The 12,165-nt window shown below is 39.4% G+C and overlaps 1 protein-coding gene across 2 annotated transcripts in view; it reads left to right on the top strand.

The window, feature by feature from the left end:
- CSTPP1 (centriolar satellite-associated tubulin polyglutamylase complex regulator 1) overlaps nucleotides 1-12,165 on the top strand; it is a 186,485-nt gene that overhangs the window by 74,253 nt on the left and 100,067 nt on the right. The window contains exon 3 of one of the 2 annotated variants that reach the window (XM_060157710.1): nucleotides 6,715-6,845. The exons of the other annotated variant lie outside the window; for it this stretch is intronic. Within the exon in view, the coding sequence (XP_060013693.1) occupies nucleotides 6,715-6,845 (131 nt within the window). The remainder of the gene's footprint in view (nucleotides 1-6,714; nucleotides 6,846-12,165) is intronic. 2 annotated transcript variants of the gene reach the window in all.

The following is a 12,165-nucleotide window of genomic DNA, read 5'->3' as shown; positions in this document are numbered from 1 at the left end:
ACAAAAAGCTACTAGAGCTAATAAATGAATTCAGTAAAGATGCAGGATACGCAGAGGCAGGATCAGTTGTGTTTTTATTCCAGCAATCAACAATCCAAAAAGGACATTAAGAAAGTAATTCTACTCACAACAACAGCATCTAAAAGAATTAAGTACTTAGAAATAAATCGAACCAAAGAGATGAAAGACTTGCACAGTGAAAACTGTAAAACACTGCTGAATGAAATTAAAGAAGACCTAAATAAATGGAAAGACATCCCATGTTCTTGGAAAGGAGGACTTAACATTGTTAAGATGTCAGTACTACCCAAAGCAGTCGACAGATACAACACAATCCCTACCAGAATTACAACAGCTTTTTTTTTTCACAGAAATAGAACAACCAATCCTCAAATTCATGTGGAATTGCAAGGGCCTCAAATAGCCAGAACAATCCTGAAAAAGAAAAATAAAGTTGGAAGGCTCAAACTTCCCAACTCTGAAACTCAATACAAAGCCACAGTAATTGGAACAGTGTGGAACTGGCTTAAGGACAGACATATAGACCACTGAAATAGAAGAGAGAACCCAGAAGTAAACCCTCATATGTAAGATCAATTGATTTTAAGAAGGGGGCCAAGGGTACCATTCACTGGGGAAAGGACTGCTCAAAAAGTCTTTCAACAAGTGGTGCTGGGAAAACTGGATACCTGTCTGCAAAGGAAAGAACACTTACCTCACACCTTATATAAAAATTAACTCAAAATGCATCAAGGACCTAAACTTAGAGCTAAAACTATAAAACTCTTAGAAGAAAACAATCCAATGTCTTCTTGACATTGGATTTGGCAATGATTTCGTGGATATGTCACCAAAAGCACAGGGAACAAAAGAAAAAATAGATAAATTGGACTTCATCAAAATTAAGAACTTTTGTACATCAAAGGATACTATCAAGAAAGTGAGAAGACAACCTGTAGAATGAGAGTACATATTTGCAAATCACATATCTAATAAGGGATTCATATCCAGATTATGTAAAGATCTCTTACAACTCAGCAACAACAAAAAATGAACAACACAATTCATAAAAGGACAAAGGGCTTAAATGGGCATTTTTCCAAAGAAGATATACAAATAGCTAATGAGCCCATGAAAAGATATTCAACATCATTAGTCATTAGCGAAATGCAAATCAATACCACAATGAGATACCACTTCACACCTGCTAAGAGAGCTATTAAAAAAGCACATGGTGGTTGGGACTTCCTTGGCGGTCCAGTGGTTAAGACTCCATGCTTCCAGGGCTCCCCTAGTGGCACAGTGGTTAAGAATCCGCCTGCTAATGCAGGGGACATGGGTTTGAGCCCTGGTCCAGGAAGATCCCACATGCTGTGGAGTGACTAAGCCAATGTGCCACAACTACTGAGCCTGTGCTCTAGTGCCCGTGAGCACAGCTACTGAAGCCTGCACACCTAGAGCCCATGCACCTCAACAAGAGAAGCCACTGCAATGAGAAGCCCACGCACCACAACGAAGAGTAGCCCCCACTCGCCACAACTAGAGAAAGCCCACGCTCAGCAATGAAGACCCAACGCAGGCAAAAATAAATAAATAAATAAATTTATTTATTAAAAAAAAAAAAGACTCCATGCTTCCATAGGGGATGTGGGTTGAACCCCTGGTCAGGGAACTAAGATCCTGCATGCTGCACAGCACAGCCAAAAATAAAAAAGAGGTGGTGGAAGCACAGACGTTGACAAGAACATGAAGAAATTGGAACCATTCTGCATTGCTGGTAAGGATATAAAATGGTACAGACACTGTGGAAAACAGTTTGGTGGTTTCTCAAAACATTAAACTTAGAACTACTCTTTGATGCAGCAATTCTACTCCTTGGCATGTATCAAAAAGGAATTGAAAGGAGGGACATGAACAGATATTTGTACACCCAAGTTCATAGCATTTTTCACAGCAGTCAAAAGGTAGAAACAACCCAAGTGGCCATTGACAAATGAATGGATAAACAAAATGTGGTATATATATGCAATGGAATGCTATTCAGTCTTAAAATGGAATGAAATTTGAAGTATTCCACAACATGGATGGACCTTGAAGACATTATGCTTAGTGAATTATCCAGAAATAGAAGGACAAACATTGTATGATTCCATTTAAATGAGGTACCTAGAAGAGGCAAATTCATTGAGACAGAAAGTAGAATAGAGGTTACCAGAGTCTGGGAGGAGGCTAGAAGGGGGAGCCATTTTTTAAATGGATACAGAGTTTTTGTTGGGGATGATGAAAAAGTTTTGGGTATAGATAGTGATGATGGTTATATAGGATTGTGAATATGTTTAATACCACTGAATTGGACATTTACAGTGGTTAAAATGATAAATATTATGAATGGTTAAAATGATAAATATTATATATATCTTACCACAATAAAAAAAGTTTTTCAGGGCTTCCCCGGTGGCGCAGTGGTTGGGAGTCCGCCTGCCGATGCAGGGACACGGGTTCGTGCCCCGGTCTGGGAGGATCCCACATGCCGTGGAGCGGCTGGGCCTGTGAGCCATGGCTGCTGAGCCTGCGCGTCCGGAGCCTGTGCTCCGCAACGGGAGAGGCCGCAACGGTGAGAGGCCCACGTACCGCAAAAAAAAAAAAACAAAAAAAAAGTTTTTCAATTAAAAAAAAGGTAGAATTCAAATTCTAGAAAATAGTATCAGAAGATGAGAAGAGTGCTAATAAGTTATTTAAGTGTACTTTGTTCCTTGTTTTGGAGAGTGATACAGATGATTAATTTGACATTTTAAAAATGTATAGCTAGGGCTTCCCTGGTGGCGCAGTGGTTGAGAGTCCGCCTGCCGATGCAGGGGACATGGGTTCATGCCCTGGTCCGGGAAGATCCCACATGTCGTGGAGCAGCTAGGCCCGTGAGCCATGGCCACTGAGCCTGCGTGTCCAGAGCCTGTGCTCCGCAACAAGAGAGGCCACAACAGTGAGAGGCCCGCGTACCGCAAATAAATAAGTAAAATGTATAGCTAAATATGTATGTTAAATTTAAGAGAAATACTAAAAGGTTACAGATTCTGTCATAGCTTCCAGACTAATTGGGGGGTGATATTTTTTAAAAACTTTACTAACACACTAAAAAGTAGGAAAAGAGAAAAAAAGTCAAAGAATAACAGTTCACAGAAAAGACAAAATGGGGGACTTCCCTGGTGGTCCAGTGCGATCCCAGGGAACTAGATCCTGCATGCCACAACTAAAGATCCTGCATGCTGCAACAAAGATCCCACATGTGGCAACGAAGATCCCATGTGCTGCAGCTAAGACCCAGAACAGCCAAATAAATAAATATTTTTTTTAAAAAGACAGAATAAGGGCTTCCCTGGTGGCACAGTGGTTAAGAATCCGCCTGCCAATGCAGGGGACACGGGTTCGAGCCCCGGTCTGGAAAGATCCCACATGCCGTGGAGCAACTAAGCCCATGCGCCACAGCTACTGAGCCTGCACTCTAGAGCTCCCGAGCCACAACTACTGAGCCTGCGAGCCACAACTACTGAAGCCTGCGCACCTAGAGCCTGTGTTCCGCAACAAGAGAAGCCACTGCGATGAGAAGCATCCACAACAAAGAGTAGCCCCTGCTCACCGCAACTAGAGAAAGTCCGCATGCAGCAACAAAGACCCAATGCAGCCAAAAATAAATAAATTAATTAACTAAAAAAAAAAAAGACAAAAGATGGCAGAAATTAATCAAATATATAATAAACTTACTAAAATACAGAGAATGTAAGATTGGGTAAAAAACCAAATCCAGCTGTGCAGCACTCACAAGAGAAGTATCTTTTTTTTTTTAATTAATTAATTAATTTATTTTTGGCTGTGTTGGGTCTTCGTTGCTGTACATGGGCTTCCTCTAGTTGCGGCGAGAGGGGGCCACTCTTCGTTGCGGTGTGCGGGCTTCTCATTTCAGTGGCTTCTCTTGTGGAGCATGGGCTCTAGGCACACGGGCTTCAGTAGTTGTGGCATGCGGGTTCAGTAGTGGTTCATGGGCTCTAGAGCGCAGGCTCAGTAGTTGTGGCACACGGGCTTAGCTGCTCCGCGGCATGTGGGATCTTCCCAGACCGGGGCTCGAACCTGTGTCCCCTGCATTGACAGGCGGATTCTTAACCACTGCACCACCAGGGAAGCCCAAGAAGTATCTTTTAAAAATTACCCAAAAAGATTGAAATTAAAAGCATAGAAAAAGATATGCCAGGCAAATACTAATAAAAAAAAAAAGCTGGTATTGCAGTATTACAATACTAATATCAGACCAAAGTCCTGGACTTTTAAAAAGATGGTAGAAATTTGACTTTCAGTATCACTAGTATGGCTAGTTACAAACATAAATCCTGATACTTTCTGCCTGGTGTTATTCATCTGTTTTTTTCTTTTCTTTCTAAATCAACTACCACAGACATTTATGGAGCAGTATCTACTATGTGTTAGGTAATGCAATGGAGACAAAGATGAGTGCAGCCTAATTGATTACTGTATAGAATCTAATAGAGGAAATACATCCAGTAACTTTAAAACAAGGCAGCAAAATTGTGAGTACCATTAGAGAGTTGTAAGTGAGATATGATGGGAATGGGCTGTGGTGGGAGGAATCAGGAAAAGATTTCATGCAAAACATGGTATTTGACATGGATAGAATTTTAAGAGATCGAGGTAGGAAAAAGAGATTTCAGGTTGAAGAGAAACAGTAAAGCTTTGAGCAAGCGCATTTTCTGCTTTTTCTTTACAGCCATCTTATCTGAAAGAATTTCCCTGGTTATACTAAGATTGTCTATTAACTCTTTAGATAGTGATTCTGATCTCCATACTGATCAGCTACATGATCAACTGATCATCTGATTATCTCCATACTAATCAAACATTTCTAATTATTTTTATTTTTAATTAAATATGAATTTTATTGGTATGAATTATCTAAAGGCAGTAGTGTAAATACAATTATGTCTTTTTATATTCAGTATTGTAAGACTTTGCCCTATCAGTTTGTTGTATAAAATTCCTATTTTATAAATTCTTATGTATATTCTATTCATCTATACAATGAGGCTCAGCTAGATTCTTCAATGAATAAATTACTCCCTAGCTTAAAAGAAGATATTTTTTAAAAGCTACACTAAGGATATAATTTCACTAGTATTAGTTCCTTTACAGCCTAGACCATGACTTAGACACCAGCATTTTCCCCCTGGGGGTTGTGTAGCACACTTTGGGACTAATTCTTTACTGGGTAGCTTCATAAATTTAGGCTAGAATGTTATCATTTGCTAGACTTCATTTGCTAGAAATGTGGCCTGCTCCATTTACCTGTAACAGCTCATTTGCTTTATTTTTCATTTTCCTTTACTCAACACAACAGCACTGCAAACTGCGTAATTAGGTTAACACTTTCGTTGCTTTTTAAAAATCTTTCTTCTAATTCTTTGCCTCATACTTTCTCATAGTATCTTAGATTTGTATGCTAGTTTTCCATGGGGGAAGAAGGGTATGTAATTCGCTTTTTCATACAGTGTTGTTAATATTGACAGAAGGAGGCTAATTTTATCCTAAGTGATAATATACTCTATGTTGAAGACAGGTTAAACACTTCCCTCTGAACTTGGTCAGGGAAAAGGAAAATGGATTAGATGGCTCCTGAAATTTTTTCCTGTTCAATTCAGAGATTCAGAATTTTTTTCCCCCTTTAAATGCTAAACAAATGAAAAGTGACATTTGGGATTACCACTATCCCTCTGTTGCTTGCCATCTTCAGTTTAATGTCTGCTTCTCTACAAAGATTAACATATTTTCCACTCATGATTTACTTGTCAGGGACTTTAGGAGTTTTCTGGAACCAGAAGTCTGCCTTTGGTAGTGATGATTACTGGATAATTGCCTGTGCTTTGGTGGATTTTCCATTTTTAGATTACATCAGGCTCTACAGACTTTATTTCTTTGGCAGAAGAACCCAAAGGCAATGGAGTATATTTTTTCCCCTTCCCCAGCCCAGCTTAAACAATGACTCACTTGGGCCCTAGGGCTTTACTTCATACTCTCATTCAGGGGCCGCTTTCTACCCTTGTTTTTCTTATTTGCCTTTAGTGTCTGTCTGGAACCTTTTATATCCTTTGGCACATGGATTTTCCTCTAACGTTATTGTCAGAGAGGTATACGCCACCACCCCCAAACTGGAACAGACAATCCAGTTATGTTCCCATAAGCCATGTTGTTCTTAAGACAGCTGATATAGGTCAGAGAGAATACAAAAAGAATATCTTTAAGGAAACATAAATTTCAAGTGGGGTAGAGGGAGAAGTATTCTCCAAAAAGATATGAGTGCCAGTGTCATCCAGCTAAAGACAAAGATTTCCCACTATATGAGATGCTCTAATGACTGATTAAAACTTCCTCAGTGTGTGTGTGTGTTTGTGTGTGTGTGTGTTTGTGTGTGTGTGTAGGAGGTGGGAAGCACTCAGAGGAATTGCACTCCAAGAGTTTTCAAAGAGATGTAGTTATGTGAAGAGAATTCCTCATAGAAGGACTTGGTCTAGTCTATAGTTCAGAGTTTTTTTGGAGAAAAAAAGATTTTTCTCCTTTTGGGCAGTTGTTCTATATATTCTTGACTTTTCATTCTAATTCCAGCCTTCTGTAACTCTCCATCTAATGATAATTCCTTGATTTTTCTCTTTGCAGTTTTAACAGTGTATGTCAGGGAACTCACATTCTTTTTCGGGAATTCAGCTTCATCCAAGCCACCCCTCACAATAGGGCATCATTCTTACGGGCCTTCTGGAGATGCTTCCGAACTGTAGGCAAAAATGGTGGTAAGTCTTCCCAAATTTTTTTCTTGCCTTCCTTTATTCCCTCCAAACTTCTTTCTTTCGCTCAGTATAAATACTGTTTTAGTGCATACTCTTCAAGGCTCTAGGAACACCTTTTAAGGAGCTATCTGTCTTGTGTCAGAGATACTGCCATCAATATTATTATCACCATCACCATCACCGTCACTGAAGCACTTATTAAGATCCAGGTGTAACTCTGAGATCTATGTGCAGTAATTCATTTAATCTTCACAACGTCTCTCTGTGGTAGATAATATAATTCCCATTTTAAAACAAATGAAACTTAGGATCAATTTGCATATTGTTGGTTCAGCATCTTATGATTATAACCCAAGGAAAATATTAAAAAATACACTGATCAAAAATGTGTTTACTGAGACTTTATTTTGGTGATATGAAGGGTGAAAGACCCTTACTGAGAACTTCTTTTAAAAAAAATGGCACTAAATTCTTACATTCAGGATATTAAAATAGATTAAATTGCTCCAAAATTTTCAGATATAGAGTCTCTACATCAAAACTTTTGTTCACGTCTGTTTTCAAAGGCCTGTTCTTATTCCCATCTTCATATTATGTTTTTCCAAATAAGTATCGAATATCTTTGACAGTTTCTATAGTAAACCTAACTTAAAGTAGAGGAAGGCCTAAACTATTTCCTCATTCATTCAACAAATATATCTGGTAGACTTACCATGTACCTGGTGCTGGGGTTATAGTAAGAAAATAGGTATGCTCCCTGCTTTCATTGAATTTGCAGGATCCCCTACCCTGCTCTAACTGATGCTACTGCTACTTTATATATAGCTACTGAAACTTTTTTGCTAAAACTCCTTCTGCCTAGTTTCTGATTAGATCATTTCGCTATCCTAAGAAATAGGTATGGTAGATATTATTGTGCCCATTTAATTTAATTTAATTTATTTATTTATTTTAAGAAGATGTTGGGAGTAGGAGTTTATTAATTAATTAATTTATTTTTGCTGTGTTGGGTCTTCGTTTCTGTGCGAGGGCTTTCTCTAGTTGTGGCAAGCGGGGGCCACTCTTCATCGCGGTGCGCAGGCCTCTTACTGTCGCAGCCTCTCTTGTTGTGGAGCACAGGCTCCAGACGCGCAGGCTCAGTAGTTGTGGCTCACGGGCCTAGTTGCTCCGCGGCATGTGGAATCCTCCCAGACCAGGGGTGGAATCCTCCCAGACCAGGGCTCGAACCCGTGTCCCCTGCATTAGCAGGCAGATTCTCAACCACTGCGCCACCAGGGAAGCCCTGTGCCCATTTTATAAATAACAAAATTGTGTAACTCGCAGAAGGATTGCACAGTAGCAAATTTGGAAATAGAACCCAGATTTACTAATATGCTCTTTCTACTACTGACAAGTAACTCTAGAGATCATCCATCTCAATTACACTATTGTGCAAGTGTATTGAGAATAGCATCATCTTCTTTACAAAATATATGACTAGTAGTCGAAAATCAGTGTGAACTCAATTTTAAGTGAACTAGCTCAGAAAAACTATCTTGTTGGTCTCCACATAAACAAAACTGGGAGCTGTGAGTGTATAGATGAATTTTGTACTATTTCATCAGAACCTGTCTTTCCTAATCCTTTCTCTGTCCCTTAACCAGTCAGCAAATATATATTAAATACTCATTATATCAAAGAATGGTGCATATAGCTAGAGCTGGTTTCTGTGAAATAGCACATGGAGATAACTGTGGAAAATAATCTTCAGATATCCTTAATTCTTTTCATGACTTACAAGTGGGGCCTTTTCAGTAATTTATTTATTATCACAAGGGATCCATATAGTGGTGGACTCTAAGCAGATGTGGTTTTCTTTATCTTTCTTATAGCAGCTGCCAATGATTCATCCAGCTGCTGAGAGGAAGCAGCTCCAAGTTCTCCCTATTTCTCCTGTGCCACCAGTAGGACCTAGATTTTATGCTGGATATTTATTGTCATGCTTCTTAATCAGACAGTCTCTGATTTCTTAAATACCAAATGCAACATTTGCGTCTAGGTGATCCTAAGATCTTTGGTTAAATAGTTTTAATATATTCTCAGTTTCCTCCAGGAAACTTCAGTCCCAGAATGTGTCAGTCTCCAATTTTAATCCAGAATGAGCAAAAACACTCAGAGGCAAGATTCCAAAGGAAAGTATTTATTAAGTCCCATTTTTTCAATTAGAATGCCAAGTACCAGACACCTACTCAGTGGAGCTGCTATTATATTGTTCTCCTGCAGATAACTTCCTTAGAACATCATGTACATATTGTAGCATTATCAAGAGGAAACTGACTCTTCTGGGAGGAGGCAAAAGATGAGCTGGGTTCCAGCATAACATATCTAAAAGTGAAGCCACCTGTAGAAAACTAAGGACCTTGATCCCTTCTGGCAAGAAATCTTTTATCCCAGTTTTTAGCAAGTACAGAGATACGATGTCATTCCTGCATGACTGAGTATTGAATGATGCTAATTTCCCTGTGTCTGAATTTCAAATAATCTCATGAAAACTGTAGTGAGTCTCTTGCTATCTAGACAACTTTAGACTCTTGGAAGCAAAAAGATCTACTCAAATGTAATAAGCCTTTAAAATTCAACTTCTCACTTTGGTATTTTTTTCAATACAGAATTATTAGTCTAAATTTTCCAAGTTGGCAAAGATTGAAATTCCCTTGAAGTAAATCTCTACTTCTATTTAGGGATATTGGCTCAAAAGAGCTTTTGTCCACAGTTTATTTTCAGTTTATGAGAATTTAGTTTTGAGCTTTGTGCTTTTACCAGTGAATATATATATTTCATTTAATAAAATAATGATACTAAGGGAATTGTCCTCCTGCTATGAACAACTAGAAAATCAGACAAAGTATCTGAAACAACTGTTTCAGACATTGGACCAACAATCAGTGTGGAACTATTGTCCCTGAGAGGCAGTTACCAAGTGACAGTACAGGGAGATCATCAAAGAGCTTGGTGGTCTTACTGAGTTGAAGAGGCAGAGGCTGGGGTTTAGGGAGGCCAAGGTGGCCAGTATTTACAAGGCCAAGTACCAGAGAGAAGGGCATTGCTCACTTAGCTCCAGAGAGCTGCAAGGAGGTATTTGAGTCTTTGACTACAAACTCTGCACATGTGTGGGTTGGAAAAAGAACCACTAGAAAACAGTAGGCCAGACAATTCCTGGAGTACTCACAAGGCTAGTTTCTTCTATTTTGAGAGAAACCTCAAAATACACTGGGCATTGGATAGAGTCCTCAGTAGCTTAAGCATTAAACTGATCTGCAAGTAACTGCATATACCAGAACAAAATTCAATACTCCTTAAAGGAATTCAACAAAATCCAGCACTCAACAACATAAAATTCACAAAGTCTGGCATCCAACTAAAAATTACAGGAAGCAGGAAGATATGACCCATAACCAGGAGAAAAATAAATCAATAGAAACACAGACTCAGAAAAGACAGAGATGGGGGAATTAGCTAGCAAGGACCTTTAGACAGTTATTTTAAGTCATATAGATGTGCTCAAGTATGTAAAGGAAAATATGAATATGATTAGGAGATAAATGGAAGATATTAGAAAGATCTAAATGGAATTTCTAGACATAAAATACAGCATCAGAAATGAAAAGAATGATAATAATAGCAGTTAATATTTATTAAGTGCTTCCTGTGTAGGTTATCTCATTTTTCTAATCCTGTGTATTAGGTAGATACTTTTATTATCTCCTTTGCACAGAAAATAAAACTGAGATTTTGAAAGTTAAATAACTGGTCTAGGTCACACACCTGTAAGTGTGTGACCAATGAATGACAAAGAAGCCAGAGAGCTGACTTGAGACAGTATTATGTTTTTAGTGTGTAATGTGTTCTCCATCAGAGAGTGTATGAAATGCTGGAAATACAGATAAGTAAATGACAATGCTTGCCCTCAAAGAGCTCACATTCCGGGAGAAGAAACAGAGTAGCCTAGAAGTAGTTTCCTTAGAGTATAAGTGATTAGTAAAGCCTGTATGAGTCAGTAATAGCACAAGGAAAGAAATAGTTCTTCCTGCAGAAGTTGGGGAAGGCTCTAAAGAAGTAAAGACAATTAGGATGGATCTTGGAGTAGTAGAAAGCTGTTAAGCAAAGAAGGAGTACATTCTGAAAAGAAAAAACAAGATTTTTGAAAGTATGATGACATGAAACATCATGGTTCCTTTGGAAAATGGTAAGAAGAACAATGTGGCAACAGAAAATGATGCTGAATGCTTATTGTGCCAGCCACTGAGCAAAATGCTATACATGTATTCGTTCATTTCATTCACACAACAAACATGAGTTGGTGTGATTATTTTCCTGTTTTATACATAAAGAAACTGAGAGAGAAGTTAAGTGACTTGCACAGGCTATATAGTTTATAAGTAGCACAGCTCATATTCAAACTTGTCTTCACAAAGGCCACTTTTTTTTTTTTTTTTTTTTCTGTACACAGGCCTCTCACTGTTGTGGTCTCTCCCGTTGCGGAGCACAGGCTCCGGACGCGCAGGCTCAGCGGCCATGGCTCACGGGCCCAGCCGCTCCGCGGCATGTGGGATCTTCCTGGACAGGGGCACGAACCCGTGTCCCCTGCATCGACAGGTGGACTCTCAACCACTGCGCCACCCGGGAAGCCCTCCTTTGTAATTTTTTAAACAAACAAACAAAAATCCTTCAGTGTGATCTCTTCACTCCTGAGGTCTCCTCTAGCAGCCGGTTCTCTCCACTTGTTCCCACCAGTGCTTCACCTCTCATCACTTTCCCCGGAAACCTGATGTGGCCAGGTTAAATAAATAAACAAATAATTTCTTCAACCTCAAGTTCCTGTTTCCTAGCTCCCATTTTACTTATTTCTTCTCTATTCCTAATTTTCTCTTATTTTTTCATTTTTACTTCTTTCTTCAGAATCTTTTCTCCAGGGAGAACATTGACAATTGATGTCCCCTCAAATCTGTCCCCTCTCTACCTGCAATAACTTTAATCTTTCCCTCTATTTAATTTTTTTTTTGGCTGTGTTGCATCTTCGTTGCTGCACGCGGGCTTTCTCTAGTTGCCGTGAGCGGGGGCTACTCTTTTGTTGTGGTGCGTGGGCTTCTCATTGTGGTGGCTTCTCTTGTTGTGAAGCACGGGCTCTAGGCACGTGGACTTCAGTAGTTGTGGCTCTCAGCCTCAGTAGTTGTGGCTCGCGGGCTCTAGAGCGCAGGCTCAGTAGTTGTGGCTCATGGGCTTAGTTGCTCCGCGGCATGTGGGATCTTCCCGGACCAGGGCTCAAACCAATGTCCCCTTCATT

This window comes from Lagenorhynchus albirostris, chromosome 9 (genome assembly GCF_949774975.1).
Source record: "Lagenorhynchus albirostris chromosome 9, mLagAlb1.1, whole genome shotgun sequence".
In the NCBI taxonomy this organism is placed as follows: domain Eukaryota; kingdom Metazoa; phylum Chordata; class Mammalia; order Artiodactyla; family Delphinidae; genus Lagenorhynchus; species Lagenorhynchus albirostris.
This window is presented reverse-complemented; position numbering and strand designations above follow the sequence as displayed.